General features: G+C 36.3%; 5 protein-coding genes across 5 annotated transcripts; 4 read left to right on the top strand and 1 right to left on the bottom strand.

The window, feature by feature from the left end:
* Positions 1 to 1152: 1152 nt before the first annotated feature.
* Positions 1153 to 3809, bottom strand: LOC140771358 (uncharacterized). The gene is made up of 2 exons (XM_073112866.1): positions 3431 to 3809; positions 1153 to 1754 (listed from the first exon to the last, which is right to left on the bottom strand). Exons 1-2 carry the CDS (start codon positions 3568 to 3570, stop codon positions 1550 to 1552), a joined length of 345 nt encoding a protein of 114 aa, XP_072968967.1. The 5' UTR covers positions 3571 to 3809; the 3' UTR covers positions 1153 to 1549.
* Positions 3810 to 3918: 109 nt separating this feature from the next.
* LOC140771357 (uncharacterized) lies at positions 3919 to 6823 on the top strand. The gene is made up of 3 exons (XM_073112865.1): positions 3919 to 4047; positions 4163 to 4360; positions 6477 to 6823. The coding sequence occupies exons 2-3, from the start codon at positions 4175 to 4177 to the stop codon at positions 6654 to 6656; spliced, it is 366 nt and encodes a 121-aa protein (XP_072968966.1). The 5' UTR covers positions 3919 to 4047; positions 4163 to 4174; the 3' UTR covers positions 6657 to 6823.
* A 1437-nt stretch (positions 6824 to 8260) lies between these two features.
* LOC140769999 (choline/ethanolaminephosphotransferase 1-like) lies at positions 8261 to 18297 on the top strand. Its single transcript, XM_073110940.1, has 19 exons — positions 8261 to 8408; positions 8638 to 8774; positions 9114 to 9123; positions 9203 to 9253; positions 9726 to 9803; positions 10921 to 10996; positions 11085 to 11107; positions 11192 to 11292; positions 11748 to 11842; positions 12032 to 12100; positions 13982 to 14051; positions 14850 to 14913; positions 14995 to 15035; positions 15130 to 15214; positions 16272 to 16334; positions 16450 to 16508; positions 16599 to 16651; positions 17623 to 17695; positions 17777 to 18297. Exons 2-19 carry the CDS (start codon positions 8638 to 8640, stop codon positions 17796 to 17798), a joined length of 1170 nt encoding a protein of 389 aa, XP_072967041.1. The 5' UTR covers positions 8261 to 8408; the 3' UTR covers positions 17799 to 18297.
* A 1066-nt stretch (positions 18298 to 19363) lies between these two features.
* LOC140770952 (uncharacterized) lies at positions 19364 to 20643 on the top strand. The gene is made up of 2 exons (XM_073112291.1): positions 19364 to 20013; positions 20417 to 20643. Exons 1-2 carry the CDS (start codon positions 19378 to 19380, stop codon positions 20516 to 20518), a joined length of 738 nt encoding a protein of 245 aa, XP_072968392.1. The 5' UTR covers positions 19364 to 19377; the 3' UTR covers positions 20519 to 20643.
* Positions 20644 to 23228: 2585 nt separating this feature from the next.
* Positions 23229 to 24459, top strand: LOC140770953 (uncharacterized). The gene is made up of 2 exons (XM_073112292.1): positions 23229 to 23897; positions 24246 to 24459. The coding sequence occupies exons 1-2, from the start codon at positions 23229 to 23231 to the stop codon at positions 24375 to 24377; spliced, it is 801 nt and encodes a 266-aa protein (XP_072968393.1). The 3' UTR covers positions 24378 to 24459.
* Positions 24460 to 25297: the final 838 nt, after the last annotated feature.

Raw genomic sequence — 25297 nt, 5'->3', positions numbered from 1 at the left:
CGTTGGGCAGAATACTTCTTACACTTCTTTTCCTCTGGTTGCAATATACGAGAAGCAAACTATATTACCCTTCTTTGCAATGATATTTTTACAACAAGAAAGAACCATCTTTAAAGCAACTTTTTCTAGTTAAAAGATATGATATATATATATATGGTTTAAATTTCTAAGTTAACTAATTATTTCATATAATATTAAACTTTTATTTTATTTGAATTATTTTAAAACCGTTAAATATAGACATAGAATTTAAAGCCGAGTAGTTGTATGAGTATGCATTGGCCTACCACTTCCAATTGGATTGCTAAAGACTATGAACATGAGAGATGTTGGATATCTAAAATTTGGAGTCCAGATCTTACAGCTGCTTACAACTTAGGCTTACAAGGCACAACCCCTCGTATTAGGAATGTGAGCCCACAGTGTCCTTCTGGCCTTGTAACTTGTGCATGGTTCATGTACCTTTCCCTCTTTCCTTATCACCCCCCTGCCCTAAAATCTGACAATTATTGGACTTTACTCATTTGCTGAATGCCACATACAATAATTATATATCATCCAGTCTCTAAGATGGGCCACCCTTGTCTCAAGATTTCTTTTCTTTATTTTTGGGTAATATAGGTGCATAGAGAGGTGTGATGATGGACCAACAGATAGAACAATATCAAGCAATAATTGAACATAGTACAAAGTACCAAGGGAAGTAGAATGATTCATATGCAGTTTTATATATATATATATATATATATATATATTGCTTGAAACAAGTGGTTGATAGGTTGTGTAGTTATAAAGTAGTTACTTCATGATGTTTACAAAGTGCAAAAGCAAAGTTAACATGCTTTTGAGTTGTAAAGTAGGCTATGATGCCACTACCATCATTCAGCAATTGGCTACTGATCAGAGCTGATATATTGCTTATGAGAAATTCCAATGAGTTTTGTGATCCCATAAGCATATCTAGAAGATAATACCCTTAAGTAAGTCGAAGACTGGAAAAGAGGCTAAAATGTCACAAAAAAATTACCATGATCATATCTTCCAAATCAAATATAAGATAAAACAACTTGCTGTTGCAGACAAGCAAGACTGGTTTACTCAGTACTAAACAAGAAGTAAAATGAATAATAGAAGGGTTAAAAGAAGAATGTCTGACAGCAATTTTCTTCTGTATTAATAGTAAAAATCTTAGTTAGAAGGAACAATGGCCAGGAAAAGGATAATCAGGTCAATTTCCCTGATTAAATCATGACTGCCTTAAAATAACAACCACAACTTGCCTCAAAATTTCTGATTCAACAAGTTTGTTCTTGTTCAAAGTGAGGCAACTCTGGGCTTCATATTCTTGTTCTCATGTATCAAGCTTGTGTTTTACCCATCTAATGACACTGAGCAGGGGGAAGGTAATTTACAGCAAGCTACTTGACTCTAACATTGGTATCATCCTTGGAAGGAAACATACATCAAAGTATACTAAAAACCAGCTCTTTGTCCCGAGTATAACTTACATGTAAGTCAAAAAAATAGGATTAAACAAAGGCTTGCAATTTTACATTGACAATGGGAGGAGCATTCTTCGTTTACTTTTCCTGTTTTGTCTTACTTGCTTTGTTATTTTCATGCACAACACAATTAGTGTTATGAGACATATCAAGAGAATAGCCAGCTTCATATATCTGAAATACAAAGCAACTCCTGAGAAAACAAGGGAAGCAAAAATCAATAGCTCCCATAGCACAGATATCACATCCACCCTGCATCCACAAGGCAAATACAGTAGAAGAATCAATATGCTGGCATATATAGGAGGAGGAACCAGAATAATCCTACAAATTTTAATAGCTGCATCATCAAAAATACTAAAGTTCGTTAATTATACCTCAACATACTAACTCCTCACAAAAGAAAGTTCTTCTCTTTCACTATATATCAGGTTGTCAAAAAAGATATGCAGCTTCCTACAAAATCTGTTCTCAATAAACAGCAAAAATGATGGCCCATATTTCTGTATGTATATTGGTACTAATATTAGTTGCTTTTTCTTATCTAAAACTTGTTATTAACATTGTTTTTCATAAAATTAACATCTTTAAGATTTCCTGCTTGGAAGAAGCTGTTCTACTCACTATACAAACCAAAACCATTGTATTTTTCAGCTCTAGATCCTAGAGTCAACAGTTGATGTTCTTTTAAAGGTTTTACCATAAAGAAAAAAAAGAAAGCTGACACAATGTGCATGATGATCAGTCTTAATGATAATTCTTAAGAAAAAATACTTCCAGCATCATCTAGCGTCATCTGAAAAGAAATGACTCCTACTGTATGAAGACCTAGCATTTCATACTAATATTTTCGGAATTAACCTTGCCGTATCTTGGAAATGAATGACTCCTACTGGACTGGAGACCGACATTAGTAGAGTTGCAAAAACAGAAGCAATTGGCTAAAACCCCTAATTTCCCCAATCTGAACTGACAACCTTGATTGCTTACCATTGCAGACCTACATTAGTGAAGCTAGAGACCTAAGAAAGAATCTACAACTACATTGGAGACCTACATAGTGGAGATGCAAAAGTAGTCCTTGCCTAGTAAGTCTAATTTCTTATTGCAAAGTCAATCAGCATAGACATCCCAAGCTATACACTTTGACCAACCTAGGGTGAAGGATGCTAGTAGGTATCTTCTAATGTGAGTATTGTGCTTAATGAACACATTGCTTTCAATGCATGATGCATTGAATCAGTGAGGGATCGAAGCACAATTTCTTCTTACCAAATGCTCATATGCCTATATCCACATACAAGCATTCCACACAACTAATGAACACTTTTTTCTTATTTTCTTTCTTTTGGTATGAGAAGCATTTTTTTATAATAAACAAATACACTACATATAAAATACCATACTTCTGTAATTGATGTTTAGTTTTTGTATGCAATGCGTCACCATGTGACATAATACACATTGTCATAAGTTAAAAAAGAGGATATTTCTTAGATATAAGGGCGTCAACTCCAGGGAGTTTTCAATAGGTTTGATTCAAATAGGAAGAACAAAATTCTCCAGTTGTTGTGGAGGCAGAAAGCGAGTTGCTGCATGTTGATAACAATTAAAATGAGAAGCAATTCTAATCATTCGGAAAAAATTAAATAAACTGGTATGTTCCATATCACAACCATATCAAAATAGTGCAAAATCTATTACTATTCGAAATACTACTCTTCTTTCCTCTTTTTTAAAAGCTATTAATATTCCCCTCACCTGGCAAAGTTAGCAATAGAAACGTAGATCTCTAAAACGAGTTCATAAAAGAGTCTAGGCCTTAAGACAACCAATTGACTAGTTTTAGAGATCAAACAGTGATCATAATAATGCAGTAAATAAAAAGCGGATCAATTTCCCTAAATTAGGGATATAAGAGGTCTAACCGCGAAGAGGAATTGGAGGTGGAGGAGAAGAAGGACAAGGCAGCCCACTCGTGCTTGGATCGGATCTGATACTCCCGCAGCTGCTCCGCCAGATTCGACCGCGTTATCATCTTTCCGATCTCCCCTCGATCCCTCTTCATCTTTCCCTCTCTCGATATCTATGACCAATCAATCATTAGCAATTCTTCGAAGCAACCTTTTTGTGATCTTGTTTCCTCTAATTTCTCCGAATTTTAGCCCTACTTCGACCTGTGTCACCCCAGAAAAGCAAACAAATTGACGAGACCTTTGATCACAGCGTGAAGCACCGAAGCTTCCTCTCTGTCGTTGACCAATTCGCTGTCGATTGGGTGGAAACGACGAGGACGCGATTCTCCTCACAGGAGAGCATGCTCGGGTTTGGTGATCGGGCATAGACGACAGACGAAGGGAAGGGGAAAGAGACGAGAAGCCCATTAGAAATAGGCCCATAAGAAAAAAAGCCCAATTAATTATCGGGCCGGGTTCGAGCTAAAATATCGGGTCGAATCCGACTACCCTCCTCTAAAACCCTGCGCTCTCTCCTCCCTCTCTATCGCTGCCATCGTCGGAGGAAAAGAACGAGCACCTTCTTCAAGGTAACCATCGTCTATGTTTCATCTAAAAAGTTCGTCTTTTGGGTCCTAATTATTTGATTCGAGAGTTCGAGTTCGCAATCTGTTCATGGATTTGGGAATTAATAATGGTTTGCAGGAGAGTGGAAAGATGAACAAAGATAAGATTTTTAAGTTGGCGAAGGGGTTCAGGGGGAGAGCGAAGAACTGCATAAGGATAGCGAGAGAGAGGGTGGAGAAAGCGTTGCAGTACTCCTACAGGGATCGCCGCAACAAGAAGAGGGACATGAGGTCACTGTGGATCGAGCGCATCAACGCGGGCACGCGCCTACATGGGGTATATTGCAATATTATGATCATATCTCTATGCTTATGGTGCTCAGTTGAAGGATGAGCAAGAGTAGGATAAACAAATATTGTTCACAGTAAGGATAGTTGTAATTTCTAGGTTTATTAGAATTTGGGTCAGGTTAAAAGGTGTTTGTTGCAATAAATATATCTGGATAGAGGATTATAATGATTTGAAGTGAAGAAAAGTAAGGATATTGCCACACTTTTTAGCTTTAATTGCACAACTTTAAGCATAAATATTACATGGAGAAAATCATTGTCATCCAAGCCTTTCGCAAACAATAAAATATCGATTAGTCTTCAAGGATCAAAGGAAGAATTTTGGTGTTAGGATGTTAATTAGGGCCTTAATGATCCATGAACGGTTATTTGTATGTTGGAACAGGTTGTTTTGATGAGACTTCCTTGTGGAAAGGGGTCCTTTTTAAATTTCAATGAAACAAGAGCTGCTGCGGCCTATTGGTCAAAAGAAAAAAGAAGGAAGAATTGAGATTATTATAGGAATTTTGCTTTTACTAGCATCTCCGTATAGAAATATATACATTATTATGGGCAAAAGGCAAGAGAGGGGCTTGATTTGACACCTGAGGCTAGTCTGTGAGTAAGACACGAGACTATGAGAGGCCTTCCAAAGAAATACATGGAAAGAGAGGAGGACAAAAGTATTACGAGTTATCTTCATCAAATAGGCTGGTAAAAGGGAAGGTGCCAATTTTACTACAGCACTCTCCTGTTTATGCATCAAGTGGAGCAAGATAAATGATGGTGAACTGAAATTCTATAGCCTAATATTGAGGAAATGCTAGTAACTTCTGAACTTGCAGTCATTTTAGTATCTGCATTCCCTAATATAGGGTCATATATTGTAGATATTACTGTCCTATTTTTTCTGATTTTTTAAAATTTAGTTAAAGTTTTAGGAAGATCCAAATTTTGTAATATTAACAGAAAGTGACTCTGAAAGTGAAGAAATTATTTTGGGTCTTTTAGATGAACTGTCAATGTACATCTATGCAACTTCCTAATTTTTGAGCTATTGACCCAGGGACAAAGTAGTCCAGAATTTATCAACTTTAATGGCTGATTTGCCACACAGTTTATGGTTATTTCAAACAGATTGAGTTTGATTTATACACTCATTGATTTTTCCAGAACAAGATTAACAACATCACACCTAAACATACATGGTAGAGCTGTTAGCACCATCAATCATAGAAAACCTTGAATGTTATGATTTTCTTTTATCATGGCATGAAAACCATAAAATTCCTGTTTAATGGCAGATGTTCATATCAATGTCCTATCTTCAATTTTGATATTGCTAGTATACTGATGTCCTGATATCAGAAGAAGTGTTGGTTAACTATATAGACACACACACAAACACAAGAACCATGGAGATCTTGTTGCTAACAATAAATTAGCTGTTCGTGGGAAGTTTGTCTTTCTACAAATTAGCTTGAGCTAAGATTGTGTAAGGGCGAGCAGAGGTGGGCTTACCTAGCCCTCCTCTATTTTCTTAATTTGCAAATGTCAATTAAATTTACCTGCTGTCCTTGTTTTCAGTTGTTTCTTTGAAGAATATTAAAAAAAAGAATTGAAAAGAAAATACTGTGCAAAACTAAGACATACCCACTAAATGGATGAGATAGGGAATCATGATGAGAGCCTAAACCAAATTAAATGCATGTGCATTATGCATCATAATTTCCAGCATAGTGGTACTTAATAACAAGCACAATAAATGAACATCATCTGACAAGTTAGACCTGAATGAATAGTATTAATAGAGCTATCATGAATTCATTCAGCATCAGATTACTCGGGAGAGTTTACAGAATCATAAGAATCAACTTCTAGTGGTTGGAATCTTGACTTGGTCTTTGAAAGCTATTATACGAACGCTGATGAACATGATGTTACTGGTTTAAAGAGATGCTAATCAGTTCAATATAAAAACCTTGGACTTGCATTAGCAGTTTGCTAAAAGTTAAGCAGTTGGCTAATGAGCCCACTTCCTTACAAGTTGTATTCAAGTCCTGTTTACCAACCCAGTGCAAAACACATGGTGTTGATTAAAGTTTATTTTGTTACCTGTGCAGGTGAATTATGGTAATTTTATGCATGGGTTAATGAAGGAGAACATCCAGTTGAACAGGAAAGTGTTGTCAGAGCTGTCGATGCATGAGCCATATAGCTTTAAGGCGCTTGTTGATGTCTCTAATAAGGCATTTCCAGGAAATAAGGTCCCCAAGAAGGAGGGCCTATCAATTGTAGCATGAAACTACAAATGTTTCTCGTCTTGTTCTGTCGGTGTTGTACCAGTGCAAAAGTTAAAACTTCATTTCTATAGTTCTTCCATTAGAAAAGAACGAAAAATGCAAATGGTATCGGCTTTTTATGTACTTCTTTAACCTCAATTTATCGAAGTGCATGCACTTGTAGTGTATTTCTCTTTGCTTAATTTATATACCTTCCAGTAGTGCAATAGAAATTTATGCTACAGAATATTGGCTGACGGTGTCGGTGATGAAATTGGAGTCCTTTTTGTGATTAAAGCTCTGTTGCTGAGCATTCGGGTCATGCTACATTATATTGTCCTAAGTTGGTTTGTACAGATAACTCCCATTTTTTTTAAGCATCTGATATCTATTCCATTGAGCAGATCAAAGGAACCAAGTTTTGGCAATTGCAAATTGAATCTGCCATTCCTGTTCCCAATGCAATAGGCAATGTATAGTGGAACAAAAAGTATTGCAGGTTAATTTGTTAAAGAATAAAGGCACGACTAGAAAAGTGTGACACAAGTTTTGTAGAATATTCATATAGAAAGTGAACATTAATAATTCCTTTATTAAGTCAGCAGCATATCTAGAAAGAAAGAAAAAAAGCACCTAATTTGTTCTATATGCTGGATTAACAATGGTAGGGGCCAAACACAAATCTTCATTGTTAAGGTAACCACTAAAAGGGTTCTAAAAGAAAAAAAGATAGCAAACAAAGTAGGAAAAGCACAAGCATATATGGGAAATTAGTGATGTATTTATGCCCACTTTATCTTTTTAGTGAAATAAATGTCAAAAAAAAGAATGGTTAAATACTTTTTACCTTTATAATTTGGATAAGAATCACCTAAGAATTTTATTTTGCATCACCATGTCCTCGTACTTTTGTGATTATAATGTAACTAAAAAATATTATTCAACTAATTTAGATGGAATGGAAAGAGGACTTCCTTTGCTTTTTTTGTTATTTAGTTCGGTCTTTCTTCTTTCTCTTGATTTGATGAAGGATGAAACTGAACATAAAATCAAAGTTTCATTAATCTATTAGTGGTTTATCAACGATCATGATTGATGGAATTAGATCTTGAGTGAGTCAGTATGCTCACTTGGCTACTCAATAAGAGTAAAAGAATGACAAAGAGACTAATATTATAGAAGATGCATTAGGAACCACTCACTTGCCTCTTTCTTAGTCCAATCCTGGGTCTCGTTGCTTTTATTAACAACTAGACTTTCTTCTAATTCAATTATCAGTTGATGATTATTAGTATTTTTTTTTTTCAAATTAGTGAAATTTTTTAAGATAAAATAGCATGGAGATAATTAACTTTAGAAGATATAAAGCATAAAGAGTTAAATGATTTTCGTTCAAACAAAATTAAAATATTCCATAAATTCAACGTAACGTGGTCAGATAATGCAGTGCGTATGATTTGCAATATACGAGGGATTGTACTTTTTTTATAAAAAAATAAATAATAATAATAATAATAATATGAGGAACGAGAACACTTCGTCAGATCGACTTTTTTTAATGGCCCAGATGAGGCGTGGGCCATATGCGGGTTACAGTATCCCAACCAATCACATGAATCGAGAGCCAGTTCATAAGCCGTTAAATTCACCCGTCGCCTTCTTGATTCCACTCCTCATTCCCGTCCGTTGACTCGTTTCTCACGTGAGCGAAGGGGGTGCGACTCGGCGGTCGGTCTCTCGTTTCTTACCCCGATCGCTCGATTCGTCTCAAAGGTTGGGGTGCCGAATCGTCAAAACCCTAGATTTCTCCTCGTCCCTTTGTTCTTGGATTTGGTCGTTTTTCTTGATCCGATCTCACTTGACGAAGTTGTAACCCTACTGGATGTTCTGTTTTTGTTTTGTTTTTTGTTGCTATTTTTGGATGGATTTCTTGATCTTCTTGAAATGAAAGAAACCTTCTTTTCTTTTTTTTAATTTTTCCTTTTTGTTGGATATTTAGCAGATGGGCTACATAGGGCATCACGGCGTCGCGACGCTGCACAAGTACAAGTACAGCGGAGTGGATCACTCGCTGGTAGCGAAGTATGTCTTGCAACCCTTTTGGAGCCGATGCGTTACTCTGTTCCCTCTCTGGATGCCGTAAGTGATTCCTCTTATGTTAGTTTTTCCTTGAAATGACTTCTTTTGGCGTCCTTGAGTTGTCTACCTATCCTGAAAAGTTTAATGTCGGAATGATCATATCCTCAACAACATGCTTAGTTGATCACTTTACTGATTTTAGTTACTTATATATGTCGGGAATAGAATATAATGACTAAATACTGCTGTCAGACCATTATTACGAGTTGCAAACCCTAAATGGTTTATAGAATCTCATATAAATTTTGAGCTTCTGTGTGCTATTTTATTTAGTTGGAATTTATTAAATGGAGACTGATTTCCTTAATTTCCTTTTTGCATGTTGGAATTAACTTCCAGACCAAACATGGTAAGAAATCCACTGATGCAAACTTTGTAGGACCTTCTTTTAAATCTCTTGATATTAATGTTGTTTTTCCAATTGCCAGATTACTCTTATGGGCTTTATGTTTCTAGTCATATCTGCACTTCTTGGCTATGTAAGTAGTTCTTCCATATAATAAATAAGCTTATATTTTAATGTTCTATGTATCTATTTTTCCATATCTTTCCTTTTTAGCTTTCATACATGAGTAGCTCTTACTATTGTGCCTTTTTTTGACAAACTATTTTATAGGTCTTTTTGTGCCTTTTCTTGACACACTGTTATATAGTACTGTACATATTACAGATAAAATGTGCTTATTCTCTTTTTTCTTTGTTCTCTTCCATTTTATATGCACTAGAGTTCAAGGTGTGGCTTTTTCATCTGTTTTGTTATCTCTCTGGCGTTTTGCTGCTCTTTGGTGCCTCATATTGCTAGTTTAATGCTTATTTTTGACTGCCTTTCTTATACATATTTACTCGGCTTTTTTGGTTTCAAATTATCAAAATATCTGATGTTTAATCTACATGTCCTTCTTCATGTAACACATTATATCTGTTTCTAACATTTAATGTCCTTCCATACAGATATATGCACCTCATCTAGATACAGCTCCCCCGAGATGGGTCCATCTTGCTCATGGATTGCTTCTCTTCTTATATCAGGTTAGTCAAGATAGTATGTAAACTTAACTGTGTTATCTCAACCATGTTATTGCATTTGTTTGTGCATGGAAGAGGTTGCTTGAATATATATTAGCAACTGCTCCTAAACATTAATGACTAGATGTGATCTCATTTCGAATGAAACCTATGAAAAGAAGCATATTAAAACTGTCAAGCAAAGTTTATTGATGTTTTATTGTCATTCTCTTGACCGAGTGATTACTGTGATGTTCATTAACTTTTACCTTCATTGGAAGATGTTTGATTTTAGACATGCTCGTAATCATTTTGATGTTTGAAATGAACATAATGGACAGTTGATGAAATTTTTTTCTTGTTGCACAAGATCCTGGGATTTTGGGAAGTGAACTGAAGTGGCTGCCTGGCTGTTTAGCCCAAAAATCATGGGATTTATTGGTTATCTTTTAGGTCTTACAAGACAACTCTACAAAGAATATTTTCTATGCCGAGGTCTTACTACTGAATGCTTTACTCAAATGAGAGGACTGATTGCTGAGAAACATTGCATTTCAAATTGGAGTAGGATGTTAAAAACTTAAAATGTTAGTGCTTGAGTTTGGATTGTAATGTAGTCATTACATAGTACATATCCAGATATCCTCTTAATAAAAAATAAATTCTATGGGATGATCATAAGATCAGCTATTCCTTTTAGGTAAGAATATTGCACAACTAGGAAACAAAATAGGCACAGAAGAAAATTTGTTGAGATGACGATGTTAAGGTGAATGTTGGAAAAGGTGGAGGAAAAATGACAATCATTATGTACAAGTTGCAGAAAGTTTTTTAGGATGGTCTGGATTAATTAGCCGTTGCTCTTTTCATCAAAAGAAGGAACTTTTCCAGGATTAAGGTTATTTGACTGGCTATACACCTATACACCTGATGTCAAACCCTTATAAACTAATAGTTTGAAAAAAGCCACTTTAGTCTCGAGGCTGTAATAAAAGCATAAAACATGATCTAGTTGAGACACCTTAAATCAGTGAGGTACTTTCACTAGGCATACTTCAGAGGACCTGTACTAGAACTTCTTCTCTTTAAAGGAACCGGTGTGGTATTTGCTTATAGTAATCTTCAATCTTATTTCTGCCAGACTTTTGACGCTGTTGATGGTAAACAAGCAAGGCGTACTAACTCATCAAGTCCTCTAGGAGAACTTTTTGACCATGGTATTCTCTTTTCATCTGAAGCTTTGTTACTGAATTGCAAATTAAAGAAGTCCATCTGTTAATCCTTCTAATTTTCATTGCTGAGCAGGATGTGATGCGCTTACATGTGCTGTATGTTCATCCTTAATCTTCTTTTTTTCCCTTTTAGTGCTGGTTTTATTTTCTTTTGTGAGCTTATCATCTACTGTTTATCAGTTTGAAGCCTTGGCTTTTGGAAGTACTGCAATGTGTGGAAGGAATACATTTTGGTTCTGGGTAATTGCAGCTGTTCCATTCTATTTTGCAACATGGGAACAGTGAGTACTTTTCTTCTCATATTTGTTATTGTGGGAAAATCATCGGAGCTTTATATATAATCCTTCTGAGTTCTGAAGCAACCTTTTTCTGGTATCATGTCAAATTTCATTTTCATAAGTATATTTTCTCTTTATTTGTCATAAGTCATAACATTCCACGTTCTCTACTTCTCACCATAGACTACCTATTCCTCTCAGCACCAAAGGGTGCCATTTAATGGTATAAAAGTAAAACGACTTTCATTTTTCTGGCTTTTTTTATACCTGTGACATTTACATTTCATAAATTGCTTTGTAGTTTACTGGTCCTGCTGCTACATATATGCTATATGCCTATATCACACTTCATTCTCATTTCGTTAAATTTGTATTATGTCCCAATTTCATCTTAAGGAGGTTCTTATTTGGATAACTCAGTCCACTTTCCCACTGACAATCATTTGTTATCCATCCAGCTTCTTTACAAATACGCTCATTCTTCCCATAGTTAATGGACCCACAGAAGGGCTGATGCTGATCTATGTGTGCCATTTTTTTACATTTCTGACAGGTGTGTGTCCAAAGTTTTTTATTTTTATTTTTGGATACCATCATGAAAACTTTTGATATGTTAATGATTGGCAAACTGAATGTCTTTTGTTTGGTTGTTGAAAGTTGAAACTTTCACCAAATCTTAAGTAGGCTGCATATCTTTCACCTTAATTTTTCATGTATCTCGTGTTTAATTTTTTTTCCTTAGGAGCTGAATGGTGGGCGCAAGATTTTAGAAAGTCTATCCCACTGCTTAGTTGGGTGCCATTCGTTCCTGGTAAGTTAGACTGAAAAGATAATGATGTAGTTTTTGCTTTGGAATGCGAAATAATAGGATTTACATATCTTGTCTTCTATGTCATACTCTTTCTTTCTCCTTTTTTTTCTTTCTTTTGTGATACCAGGGGATTGGGGGAAGGGCTGTCATTTGTTAGCTGTGTGCTTAACTTCTTGGATCCCAATTACGGCGATTCTAATACTATTTTTCTAATTTTATACATTCTCTTTGTTCTCTATCCTTTAGTAACTTAATGTTCTTGTTTAGAAATACAGGTAACACACTATTTGTATTTAAGGCCTTTCTACTTCTCTTGTCAGTATCAATATCTTTATATAAAAGGGGGATAGCCAGTTTTTCAGGATATGTAGCCTAATCAAAATGAGCAGTAAGAACAAAAAAACCAGTAAGTACACAAAAGCAAATTAGTTATTGTGGTTACAGTCTAGACCCAGATGTAAGTACACTAATTGTTCTTTACTAATTGATCTTTTCAAACTTTCATCTTCTTCATGTTGACAAATTGAGGCCTGTAACACCTGTTAGAAGTTACTTTCCTCAAATCTAAGATCGTTATGGCTGTCAGCATAATCTTTCATAGATTAAGATACGTTTTGCTGTACATTACAGTTCATATGTGGTTTCAATTAATTGAACATGAAATCTACAAACTTTATTGTGATTGTCACATTTTATTTAATGTGATTATGCTACAAATGTACCATGCCACTAGAACATAACAATTATTGGTGTGTTACATGAACTGTCATGTACCAAATTCAGCAGACAAGCAAGATAGCTCTGGACCTAATAACATCTGCTATAGATAAAAGTGGTGCAAGTTTGGATTAATAAACTATTAGTGTGATTCAAGTTAGATAGCAAAACTGTTATGCAAAGTTGCAAATGCCAACCATACTGAACTAGCTTGCAGCCTTTGTACGTTTTTCATTAGAAGTCTGTTCTCTGTGTATCATAAGACTGATAACATTATAAGCAACAACAACTTATCCATCAAGAAGGGCATGGATACTGGGAACATTATACTAGATTGTCATGTATATCATGTTGCAGGCATTTACTTGATTTTCAGGGTTACAGATTTGCTTCTTTCCAAACTAGCAATAACTGTTGTTAATGTCTTAATGACAAGCATTTGTATTGATGACACTTTAGATAAAGCATACACAGAGAGATGATAGCCAAAATTTTGCTACTAGATCCTATTCACATATAAATGGTAGGTGATTCTTGTGGCTTTCATCTAGCAAATTTAGTGTCCATAATTTGTTCCTTGCATTTTATAAAACACGGTTATCAGTGCTTCAAATTGTTTTTCTTTTTATTGTTGACAATTAGGCATTTAAAGGACATATTTATTGATGCTGTCAATCAATAGTTACATGATTAAACAGAAGAGCTTTAGTATGCTGTTACACTGCAAGTTATCTCATGGTGAAAAATTTCAGTTGTACTTAGTTTCTTGACCTTATGTAAATGGAACTGAAAACTCTTATTTTCCTGTGACACCTAGGCCTTGTTTGATTTGAGACTAAGTTTCGAACTTAATTAGTTAGTCTCGTTTCTTAGTTTTGGCTAGATATGAAAAAGATTTTAAAAAAAATGTTTGATTGCTAAACCAATTTAGGACTCCCTAAACTAGTTCATAGGAGACCTTTAAACTCAAAACAAACAAGGTCTTAGAACATATTATGTTATGACTGATGTTATTAATCCTATATGAATGGCAGTCTTTCTCAATTAGCATGCTTGACATTCCATATTTTCAATTTCTTTGCAGTTTTGTATGAAATATAAAATATTGTAATTGACAGCGATCCTATATTTGACTCTAATAACTTTTTATTGGGCTGTTGTCAGAAACCCCGCTTTATGGCGTTGTGCTACTTGTTATGATTATTTTTGGTGTCCTCCCAACTATTGGATCCAAGTAATCTTCTTTGACATAGCATACAGTAATTTATCAGGAACTAATATGATTAATGATTCATACTCATACATGATTCTATTGTAGCTAACAGTAATTTATTCATCTTTCTGGCTATTTTTATCTACCTTAGGTCCTTATTTTCATATATGAACTTACTTTAATGAAATTACAATCAGAGACTTGTAGATTTCTGAAATAATATTTTGTTTAGTTTTTAGGTCTTAATTCATCAAATTGGATTATTATTAGGTAATTTCATTGCTAGGCATCAGTGACTCATCACACAACTGATAGTGATATGAAATTTCCTCATACCTTTATGAACTGGCACTATTTGGTCTTCCAGTTGAAGAGAATTCCTTTATAAAAAAAGTTGAGGAGACTGAAGTATTGACACTTCTGTACAAGCTGTATTAACTTTTACTCTGTCAGGTTTCTATCATAGTAATTTCTACAGGTATGATGTTTTGCCAAGTTCATGCGTCAGGTTAAACTTTGGATTTCTCTTGATCAAGCTTTATTGGAACTTGCAGCAGACTTTTAGTGGGAGAATTTATTTTGAGAACGAACTTGCATGATCTCTGTAGAAAAGGAGGTCAAAAGTGAATGATTCATAAAAGTTCATTTGTGCTAATATTAAGTTTCCATATATTTCTGGAGCAACACACTGACAATGGAATCGCTTATAAGGACAAATGATTAAACATTTTTTACATAGAAGAATCCTAAGAAGTATGATAAGCATCTTTATTTCTGTTTTACTAGTTTGACTATAGTAATGGATATGCTCTTCTGCAGCTATCAGAATGTCCAGAAGGTTGTCCAAGCAAGAAAAGGCAGCATGCTGATGGCGTTAGCAATGGTAAGTTTCTATGCAGCATATACCTATAAACTTTCCTTTTCTAATTTTCTTTCTTAATGTGTTTCTTTTCTTTTTCACCAGCTCTTTCCTTTTGGTGTGCTTCTGGGTGGAGTCCTTATCTGGTCTGCATATCATAATACTCACATTTTTGTCCTTTTCTTTTGCAATCAAATGTAATGCTATCTGTTGCCTGAGTTATCCTTGATCTTGATGCAGGTGCTATTTATCTCCTTCTGATATTATGGCCAATCACCCACATTTGCTCATAGTTGGAACTGGTTTTGCATTTGGCTTTCTAGTGGTAAGATAGTTGAAACTTGTAATTTGCTTTAAGACATTCTTATATGGATATACTAATAATAAGAAACAGGATTGTTTAATTACGTGAGGTTCATGAGTGCCCTCTTGTCCACCTCTTGCATATTTTCATCCAATTTACATATAAATTATCAACTTATCATATGAAAAATATCATTTATTGAATGTTTGTAAAATATTTCCTGATTTTCTCACGCGATAAAAATATGTTTTACTGTATGCGCATACTTGTAAGTATGGATATATGGGTTGGATGTGCTAAAATTCTAATATGTATAATCCTCATTTCTTCTCGTTCCACAAAGGAAAATAAGATAAATATAGTAGTTAATTGTGGAAGAAAGAATTCTAGCTAGTGTCACTCTTATGCTCTTTTGGACACGTTTGGACCTGCATAGAAGGCGTTAAATTCTGGTCACTTTCTCTTGAGGCATAGTGAGTAATTTTGAATCTTGGACTACCTTCACATTTGGATAGAAACCTGGTGAAGCTTCATATTTTCTCAATTTACCTTTGGGCCAGATCTATGCAGCCTAAGTGAGCACAAGAACCTTAAGGGGCCTGAGCTAGTAGTTAAAACACCAAAAGATCTAGAACCTTAACATTTTTTTATACTTGTGACTGGACTTTTGACTGTTCTGGATCTTTTGATACTTGTAGCTAGAAAATTTCATCAGTCAACTATTTCAGAAGGCAGATAAGTTCTTCGAGGGCGTAATGGGAATTAATCACAGTATTTTGCTCCAAAGTGGCTGTTTTTCCAAATGTTAACCCTATTGTCAATACCTGAAGTGTCTTAATGTCAATGATCTCATGTTGCACAGCATAATTATACACTATGCAATGTATATGTATGTATATATGTACTAGTGCATATAATTATAGATGTAAATTATGTAATATGTAAATATATGTATTATGTGTATAATGGGATGGCTTCCCTTTTTAAGTGACTAGATAAGATTGTCCGCATTCTTTTATAGTACAAAATGTGTTATGATTTTGTTAATGTATTAGGCTAAACTTACATTTTTAATCAGGGAAGGATGATCCTGGCTCACTTGTGTGATGAACCCAAGGGTTTGAAAACTGGAATGTGCATGGTACCTACCCCTGTGAACCTGTCTTTTGAATATTTTTTGTTCTTGATGTTGAATAAGTCCTTTTTTTCCTGTGCACACACTGACTGAAGTAGTATAATGCTTAAATATGTACCAGTCTCTATTGCCTCTTCCTTTTGCGATCGCTAATGCTCTGACTGCCAGGCTTAATGGCGGGTATGCTCCATGTGCTTTATTTCTGAATTCTTGTCATAGTTATTAGCTTCAAGTTCATATATTTATCGGTCTTATTTTCTTTGGCTGCAGAACTCCTCTGGTTGTCGAATATTTAGTTCTTCTTTTCTTCTGCTTATACACAGGTAAATCTAATACTGTCTCTCAGATATCATTTCACTTCTTTTATAATTTTAAAGGTTTCTTTATTGTGGGTCAATTTCTATAGACACATCTCCTTTTTAAGAGTTTTTTCACTTGCCCATGGATATTCCTTCTGGTGGTTTTGTTTAATTGAAAAATAATTCGTAGAACTATGAGTTCTAATTTCTCCTTGGTGGCGCAAACCCTATATATTGTTTTCTTGCATCGAGGATTAACAGATAAATGTGCCCCAAAATGTGTAATGAACCTTTTTTTTATAAGTTCCTTGTATGATGCTCCCTAAGGCCTTTCTGATAGTTCCTTTACATGAATACCAAAGTGTTTAACAAATGTCAAATGATAAGTGTGTTAATAAATGTAGAAATATTAATAATTAAGGACATTTGTGAAATGCCATTAACAGCATCTACAGTTTAACACTGCTATATATTAAGTTTTGTATCTATAATATTTCATTTATTGTAATTGTCACTGTATATATAGCGCCTAAAAGTTCACATATTGTGTGTAGAACTAGGCATATTTATCTTCTTATTTCATTGTTGTGTTTTCCTTCATATATATACCCTTGGAGAGACAGTCACTTGATTCCCATTAGATCATACGGTTAGGAGATGAAAGTACTGCACATGTTTCAAATAGGTCGTACATTCAATTATGCTAGATTAATTCAGTTCTAGGAATTTATTTCAATTCTTCTAGATCACTTTTAGTCTTCACTAGGTTAGTAACTAATGACTAGTAGTTAATTTTTCTAGATCACTTTTAGTCTTCACCTTGAAGTTTAAACCTCTAACTAATGACTAGTATGTCTGATATGCAAGGCAGTCAATTGCAGCCCCTTCTTTCTTTCTCTATCTAGAAGTGACTGAACATTGTGAGAATGTAACCTCTGATCTTCTGAATTGAATCCTTATATTGTACCTCACACAGTTAATTTTTTTTGAGGCAGTGTCTCTCTACCTTCATTTTGCCACTTCAGTGATCCATGAAATCACAAACGCCCTCGGGATCTACTGCTTCAGGTTTGAAACCTACCTGTGATGATCTACAATTAAGTTCCTATTATATTGGTGGCATTTCTTGACAGCAATTTTTGGTGACAGGATAACCAGGAAAGAGGCTTGAAAAAACTATGGATCCGCAGCTATTCTGTGCTCCTGATTCACCTTTCTTGATCATGGCCTGCAAAGAACTCAAGATCACATATAGTATAATTATTTTTGACCTTCTAAAGATTATATGGCCGACATATAATTCCTCCAGCATTGGAGGTCTGGTATGAAAGCAAAGTAAGGTTGGTGCTACGACATGTGAGATTCTTTTGATCATTTTATGTATCCAGGCAGCGACAACCGGATCCATACAAACTGTTGTACCGGTTCATACCATGAGTGAATGATGTTGATGTTCCTTTTAACTCATATGCTGCCGAGAATCATGGTAGAAAAAGTGATGGTAAGAAGGAAGAGGAAAGGAGAATATGACATTTTTAGACAGTGACTACATAGGCTGATTGATTCATGAAAGGATTTTTATGTTTTTTAGATTTATTTACAACATTTTTCCTTCATAAATCATGGCGTTGTGAAACATTAGTGCAATACATGCAATCTATGCTGCACAATCTTTCATGTTCTGATGAAAAAAAAAAACACCAAATATTAGTCCGAGGAATAGACAATGATGTTACAAATTTCAACACAGATCATGGTTTAAAAACGCGACTTCTGCCTCCTCAGGATCTGCACACTCAGGTTTATAGCAGCAGTAGCCACCGGAGTGCACCCTTCTCCGGCCATTCAACAGCAATATTTCTGTTGACAACTTCAACCGAAACGGTTACTCTTTGTTTTTTCCATACCTATGCTAGCCTGAAGGTAGTTCTGTATGACCTTGCATTCCTTAGTTCCTCCGAATTTGTATCAAGAACTAGTAGGAATGAAGCGGAGAAGGGAGGAGGCTGGAAACTACTATCAAGGTAAATGTAATTCAAATATTGCATTTGCTTTGCAATCTATTTACACGGTTTTAAGTTTAAACGGTAACAAGATGAAGGCTAGATATATATAAATGGAGGAATTCGAACCCCGAGCTCTCCCGTAAACTCCTGATGACACAGCCAGATTCAAACTTTGATGCCATATTTAATATTCTAATAGGAGTAGTAGCATGATGACAAGCTTTCATGCTAGGGATTGTCTTCGACAAGCTCACTTATTTGGTGCAACGCATAGTTCCCGCTGATCTACTTTGGCGGCACAATTTTTGAGAGTTCACAAAACTTATTGTGTACCAAAAAATAGTTCGAGAGTTAATTATGAAAACTAGTGATAATTTAGAAGGTGAAAATAAAATTATCCCTTTTAAATCACAAGGAGGTTGACACAAATAAAATTCATTCAAGACACTCTGAAATCTTAACCTATTTTGGTCTTTTTCAGCTCTGTAGCATGGTCCAACTTCGCACTCCGGGCATATACTTTTCCGCTCCTACTTTGTGACTCAGCTCGCTAATTCTAGTATATTACTTCCCTCTTCTTGCAGTTAAAACGCCTTAGAAAGCATGCAACGTTGCCTTGAGATACCAATGCCAATCCCAGTTCTTATTCTAATCCATCACTCTTAATTACATATGTCTATAAATACTCCCATGCACCTCCTTCCTTTCTCCTCCATTACCTATATAATATAGTCCACCAAATTAATGGACTCCCAAGCCGTGAAAGAAGAAGTTGCAAACACCACCAAGCTAGAGCTAAAGCTCTTCGTCGACCACACCTCCAACCGCATCCTCTTCGCCGAGGCCAGCAAGTACGTCGCCGACTGCCTCCTCGGCTTCCTCGGCCTCTCTCTCGGCTATGCCACCCGCCTCGTCGGCAAACAACTCCCCTCCAATTCCGTCGCCTCTCTCTGCTCCAGCTTCGAATCCCTCTCCGACGACTACCTCACCGCGCCGGCTAAGCACCGCGCTGCCCTCCTCAACCCCAACACCTCGTCGTACTCAGTCGTCTTCCTCCAGAACATACCCAACAGCTCGATAGATAAGAAGGTTAAGATCTACTACAAGTGCACGCAGTATAACTACCACCACTACTTGTCGGAGGTGGTCGGGGTGCCGTGCCCGGATTGCTGGTGTTCCATGTCGACTGAGATGAAGGTGTTGCAAAGGGAGGAGGAGGCCGGCAATGGGTACGTGAAAGAGGTGGTGAGCTACATGGTGATGGATGACTTGGCCCTCGTGCCCATGTCGAGCTCCTCAGTCATGGAGTTGCTCAATAAGTTCCAGGTCAAGGATGTCTCGTCGCTGGACGAGGCCGTTGTGGAAGTCGGCATGGAAGAGGTTAGATTTCCCTACTACACACAAAATTACATTTCACACCCTATATTTTGACGATTTTAAATTTATGAACGCCTTCCTCCCAGAAAGCAGATCAATTAACAGAGCAATCAACTAAACTATCCAAACATTTTGTCCTTTTTAGACTCATCAGCTAACATATTACTTTATATGGCCCTTCTAGTAGTAGTAACTATAAAAGAGTTACTCCCTCAGAGTGACTAAATGCAAGGTTTCGGGGAATATGAGGTGTGAAATGTAATTTTTGACTTGCTTTTTTATTGCCTATATTTGCAGATCACACCCACACTTTGGCTGTTTGTTTGTTTGTAATTAATTGATTCCTTGGGTGATTCCTGGTTGGTTTTCTTTTTTTTTTTAATTTCTTATATTAATTATTGTTAAGGTGCTGGAGATTCTCAAGGCCTCACTGCAGTCAAAGACGGTTCTAACGGACGTTTTCCTCCCAAAATTTAAGGGTCGGGTTTCAATTGAATGTGTGGAGTGAGGCGGCGCCGATGCTTCTTACTAAATTAGAATGATAAGATATTATTAAATTCTATAATAATAGTTAAGAGAAGTCTGCACTGATGTGGAGATTTCTACCGACTCCTGTACAAAATGCTCGATGAATAAAAAGTATGGATTTATTTGTTACTCTTTTTAATTTCGGGACCTAACTTTGGGTCTGTTATACTATTTTGAAGCAGTCAGTCCCTAAACTAAATATTAATTTTGAGAAGAAGCGAAGGAAGGGATTATTATGCAGAATTATTGAATTGTGAAAGAGAAATTCTATCTATGAAGTATGTAGGCTTACTCTTGCATTATAACAAAATAAAGAAATAGGATTGACCATCCATAGTTTATTGAGAAGATGGAAAGAAGGTCGACATGCTTGAAGGGAAATAATTTGCGAGGGTGGGTATGATTACTTTGGTTATTAACTTTATTTTAAACTTAATTTTTCTTTATCATATATTCTTCTTCATCAAGACAGTGTCGGTAAAGAATAGGATCGATGAATAACGTACCTTTTTTTTTTTTCTTCTTATAGAAGTGTATTGGAGTCGACTGAGGAAATAAGTTTGGGTGACTTGGGTCTTAGGGTATTTGGGTATTTGGGTTAAATTAGAAATTTAGAATATATATGTGCGTGTGTGGTGGGTTAGCGGGTCGGAGGTATAAACCTGAACACAGTCCGATTAATAATCGGGTTAAGCAAGTTGATCTGTTTATGACCCAAATCCAATTAACCTAAACCCAAATCTGATTAACAGTCGGATTATCGGGTCAGGTCAAGTTTTGCCACCCCTAGTTGGACAGTAGAAAAAAAAGTCTATTGTTCGGCTAGCTGAAAAAGAAAAAAGTATTAAGAAAAGGAGTTTTGGTGGTATATATGGAGATTATGGATTTTAAACATTTCTCTTATGGCTAATATGGCTAAGTGGTGAAGACTTCTTAATGCTGGAAATCAGCTCAGTGTTGAGGAGGTTGTATTACAAAGATATTGCAAGAGGATTAAGTGTAGTAGTCTTTTAGGTTACAAGTGTTCTACCAGACTATCCACATTCTGGAGAGGGTACTCTAGGCTTATGTTGGTAGATTCAGAATGGAAAACTGTTAAGTTCTAGAAAAATATATGGACAGGATAATGTTCTCTGATCGTGAGATTCGCCAATCTGTATAGCATTGTAGCATTGCATGGGATGAGAATGTGCTAATTGCTTAGATATGGGATGGAGCTGATTGGGAATTAAATTATAAGAGAGTTTTGGATGATAGGCTGTTGTACTTGTACCTCAAGTGGGATTTCCTCGGTAAAATCTCTATATAGATTTCTGAACAGTTGGAAGATAAAAATCTTAGCTAAGGTGAGAGCATTGTTATGGTTGGCTTATAATAATAAAGACTTTGAGGGAGGATAAGTTGCTCAGAAGAGGATGAATGGGGAGCTCTAACTGTGTCTTTTGTCAAGAAGGAGAGGCTATGAAACACATCCTTTTGAGGTGTCCTTATATTGACAGTATCTTTCACTGGATGAGGAAGATGACCAGCTTCGTGCTAGAACCATTGTTTCCTTAGGACGATAATCAACAAACTCACCACCCTTGTCAATGGCTAAAAAGGAGTGTGAGTGTTCTTAATTTTATCTCCTCTATCAATGCAATTAGGTATAGATAAATAGTTAGAGAAATTTATTTAGGGTTTGTTACACGACTTAGTCTCTCTAAATTATCGTCGTTTTTAATATATATATAATATATACGTAGACTCTCTGAGCTTAGAAAAAAAAACTATATAAGCCCCTTAATTCAGGAGTCTATAGTGATAAAAAAAATTCTTAATTTAATGGATATAAATAATAATAATTTAGGGATTTGTGTCAAATAAACACATTTATTTAATAAAAAGCATCCCAAGTTTAAGAGGTTTCACAGCACTCGTGACATGGTATATATTATTCATGCGTTGATTTTGCTTTTAATATTTTAAAAATACCCCGACGTTTAAATTAACTACAGATATAAAATAAATGTCATAATCTTGAATTGGCCATTAAGATAGAAAATGAAATCAGTCTTCTAAGATCAAATTAATTTTATTTTATTCTAAAAATATTGTTAATCGTATTTGACTATCTATTAATTTAACTCAATTCTACGAATTCATTTGTATTTTTAACTTAACCACTTAACCTCTCTATAGTTAAGTTAAAGCATAATTAGAAATTAGAAGTCGAATTTAAAGATACATATTAGAGACAAAAATTTCAAAGATTTGGCGAGCATTTTCAGAGATAAAAATACATATATTTAATATATTTATTATTTGAAATTTAATTAATATTATTTAGATATATTAATAGTATTATCAAATTCTTTACAATTTTGTCTTTAATTATATTCTTAAATCCGTCTCTTGCAACATTGTCAGAGAGAGAGAGAGAGAGAGGAGGGTAGCATGATCCAACTTCCTAATCCGAGTATATACTTTTCCCCTCCTACTTTGTAACTCAGCTCGTTAATTTTAGCATATTTCTTCCCCCCTCCTTGTGCGGTTAAAACGCCTTGAAAGCGACGTTATATTCAGATACCAATACCAGTCCCAATTCTTATACTAATCCATCATATCCCTCCAGAATTTACGTACGTCTATAAATACTCCCCATCCACGTCCTTCTCTTCTCCTTCATTAGTATATATTCCACAAAATTAATGGCCTCCGTAGCCCAGAAAGAAGAAGAAGAAGTACCACCCACCATCAAGCTAGAGCTAAAGCTATTAGTCGACCAGACCTCCAACCGCGTCCTCTTTGCCGAGGCCGGCAAAGACGTCGCAGACTTCCTCCTCGGCCTCGCCTGCCTCCCACTCGGCTACGTCACCCGCCTCGTCGGCAAACAGCTTCTCTCAAATTCCATCTCCTCTCTCTACTCCAGCCTCGAATCCTTCCCCGACGCCTACCTCGTTGCCCCGGCCATCGACCGCACCGCCCTCCTCAACCCGAACGCCTCATCCTACTCTCTCGTCCTCCTCGAGAACAAGCCCAAGATCTCGGTACGTAAGAAGTTTAAGATCTACTACGAGTGCCGGAATAACAACGGCTACATGTTGTTGTCGGAGGTGGCCGGGAGGCCGTGCCCACATTGCCAGGTCGCCATGTCGAATAAAATGAACTTGTTGAAAGATAGGGAGGAGGAGTTGGTCGAGAGGGCGAGGGAGGAGGCCGGCGGTGGGTACGTGAAGGGGATGGTGAGATACTTGGTGATGGATGACTTAACCGTCGTGCCCATCTCGATTTTCTCGGCCATCGACTTGCTTAATAAGCTCCAGGTCACGGATACCTCGTCGCTATACGAGTCCGTTGTGGAAGTCGGCATGGACGAGGTTAGACTGCCGAAATACATTAAAAAAGTTACACTTCACGCCCTATATTTTGACGATAATCATAAGTAAAATAACAACTATGTCCACATTTTTCTCTCCTCGGCTCATCAGCTAACATATAGTCATATGGGTATTTTTGTCATTACATAAAAGTTGCTCCTTCAGTAGCATTTCTTGCACTGTAAGGGAAAAATAACCTTGAGGAATTTGAAATGTATAAGCTGTGAAAATTAATTTTATTACCTATATTTGCATATAACACCCAAACATTTATGAATAACCACAGAACAAGATCACTTGGTTTATTTGGTGATTCATGATCGGTTTTATTTTTTATTTTTCGTTCAGGGGTTGGAGATTCTCAAGGCCTCACTGCAGTCAAAGACGGTTCTAACGGACGTTTTCCTCCCGAAATTTGAGGGTGGGATTTCAATTGAGTTGGTGGAATTAGGCGGCGATGCTTCTACTACTAATGGTTAGAAATTAGAATGATAAAATAAACATTATTTCTATAATAAAGTTAGGAGAAGTCTGCACTGGTGTGGAGATTTCAACCGACTCTTGTACAAACTGGTCGATGAATGAAAGTGGATCTCAACTTTCGAATTACTCCATCAAAGGAAAGAGTTTGGAAATTTTATTTTTCTTTAATGTCTCAAAAACATTTTGAATTAACTTTAATCTAATAGCATGTTGCAGAATAATAAATGTTCCAATATTATTGTCCAGAGAATAATATAGTATGTTACTTTTTTAAAATAAAAATTAAACTACTCCTCATTTAACCCTAAAACTTGGTTCCCCATCACTCCACAGTAATTTTGCTTGAAGGAAATAAAAGATAAATTTATTAGCAACATCAGAAGCAAATAATAAGAAGGGAATCCATGCCATGGAAAGTAGAAACTTTGCAAATATATTTCTTTTATCTCCCATATAAGCTATTATTATACATGCAGCTTTGGACTGAAGAAGCCTACATCGTCCTACGTACCCTCGCTGTCTTACTCACCACTCTCATGGCTGGCCCGGCATCCGCCGTCATCGTAAGACCAGACCAAAATGCCTCCTTCTACAGCCACAAGGGCCTCCTCGAATTGCTCAAACCGGACGTCTAACTCCGAGTTCTCGCCTGCTCGGCCATCTCCATCCCCGTCCACTTATTACGCCTCGTCGAGCTCCCGCAGAAGTACGCCATCACCTTGCTCTACCACCAGTGAGTCGGCCGCCGATCGGGACGAGGACAGATACGGCGGCGACGACAGACGACAAGTCAACATGGCCGTCGACGCTTTTAGGACGGAGTCCAGCGTTGTCGTTCGTCAGATGATCGACATGTCCCCCTTCGGAGAAATGCACGAGGACGTGTATAACGGCGCAGAGGACATCCGCGCCTTGTC

The sequence above is a fragment of the Typha angustifolia genome, chromosome 11 (genome assembly GCF_048772165.1).
Source record: "Typha angustifolia cultivar Huaian chromosome 11, ASM4877216v1, whole genome shotgun sequence".
Lineage (NCBI taxonomy): Eukaryota > Viridiplantae > Streptophyta > Magnoliopsida > Poales > Typhaceae > Typha > Typha angustifolia.
The sequence above is the reverse complement of the archived record's forward strand: the minus strand, read 5'-3'. Positions and strand labels throughout refer to the sequence as shown.

Bases quoted from the DNA above. Each gene is read 5' to 3' on its own strand.
- LOC140771357 (XM_073112865.1), top strand. From the start codon at position 4,175: ATGAACAAAGATAAGATTTTTAAGTTGGCGAAGGGGTTCAGGGGGAGA. The intron at 4,361-6,476 runs GTATATTGCAAT...TTACCTGTGCAG, and splicing joins CGGGCACGCGCCTACATGGG to GTGAATTATGGTAATTTTAT.
- LOC140771358 (XM_073112866.1), bottom strand. From the start codon at position 3,570: ATGAAGAGGGATCGAGGGGAGATCGGAAAGATGATAACGCGGTCGAAT. The intron at 1,755-3,430 runs GTTAGACCTCTT...TTGTGGATGCAG, and splicing joins ACCTCCAATTCCTCTTCGCG to GGTGGATGTGATATCTGTGC.
- LOC140770953 (XM_073112292.1), top strand. From the start codon at position 23,229: ATGGCCTCCGTAGCCCAGAAAGAAGAAGAAGAAGTACCACCCACCATC. The intron at 23,898-24,245 runs GTTAGACTGCCG...TTTTTCGTTCAG, and splicing joins TGGAAGTCGGCATGGACGAG to GGGTTGGAGATTCTCAAGGC.
- LOC140769999 (XM_073110940.1), top strand. From the start codon at position 8,638: ATGGGCTACATAGGGCATCACGGCGTCGCGACGCTGCACAAGTACAAG. The intron at 9,804-10,920 runs GTTAGTCAAGAT...TATTTCTGCCAG, and splicing joins TGCTTCTCTTCTTATATCAG to ACTTTTGACGCTGTTGATGG. The intron at 14,052-14,849 runs GTAATCTTCTTT...GCTCTTCTGCAG, and splicing joins CTCCCAACTATTGGATCCAA to CTATCAGAATGTCCAGAAGG.
- LOC140770952 (XM_073112291.1), top strand. From the start codon at position 19,378: ATGGACTCCCAAGCCGTGAAAGAAGAAGTTGCAAACACCACCAAGCTA. The intron at 20,014-20,416 runs GTTAGATTTCCC...ATTATTGTTAAG, and splicing joins TGGAAGTCGGCATGGAAGAG to GTGCTGGAGATTCTCAAGGC.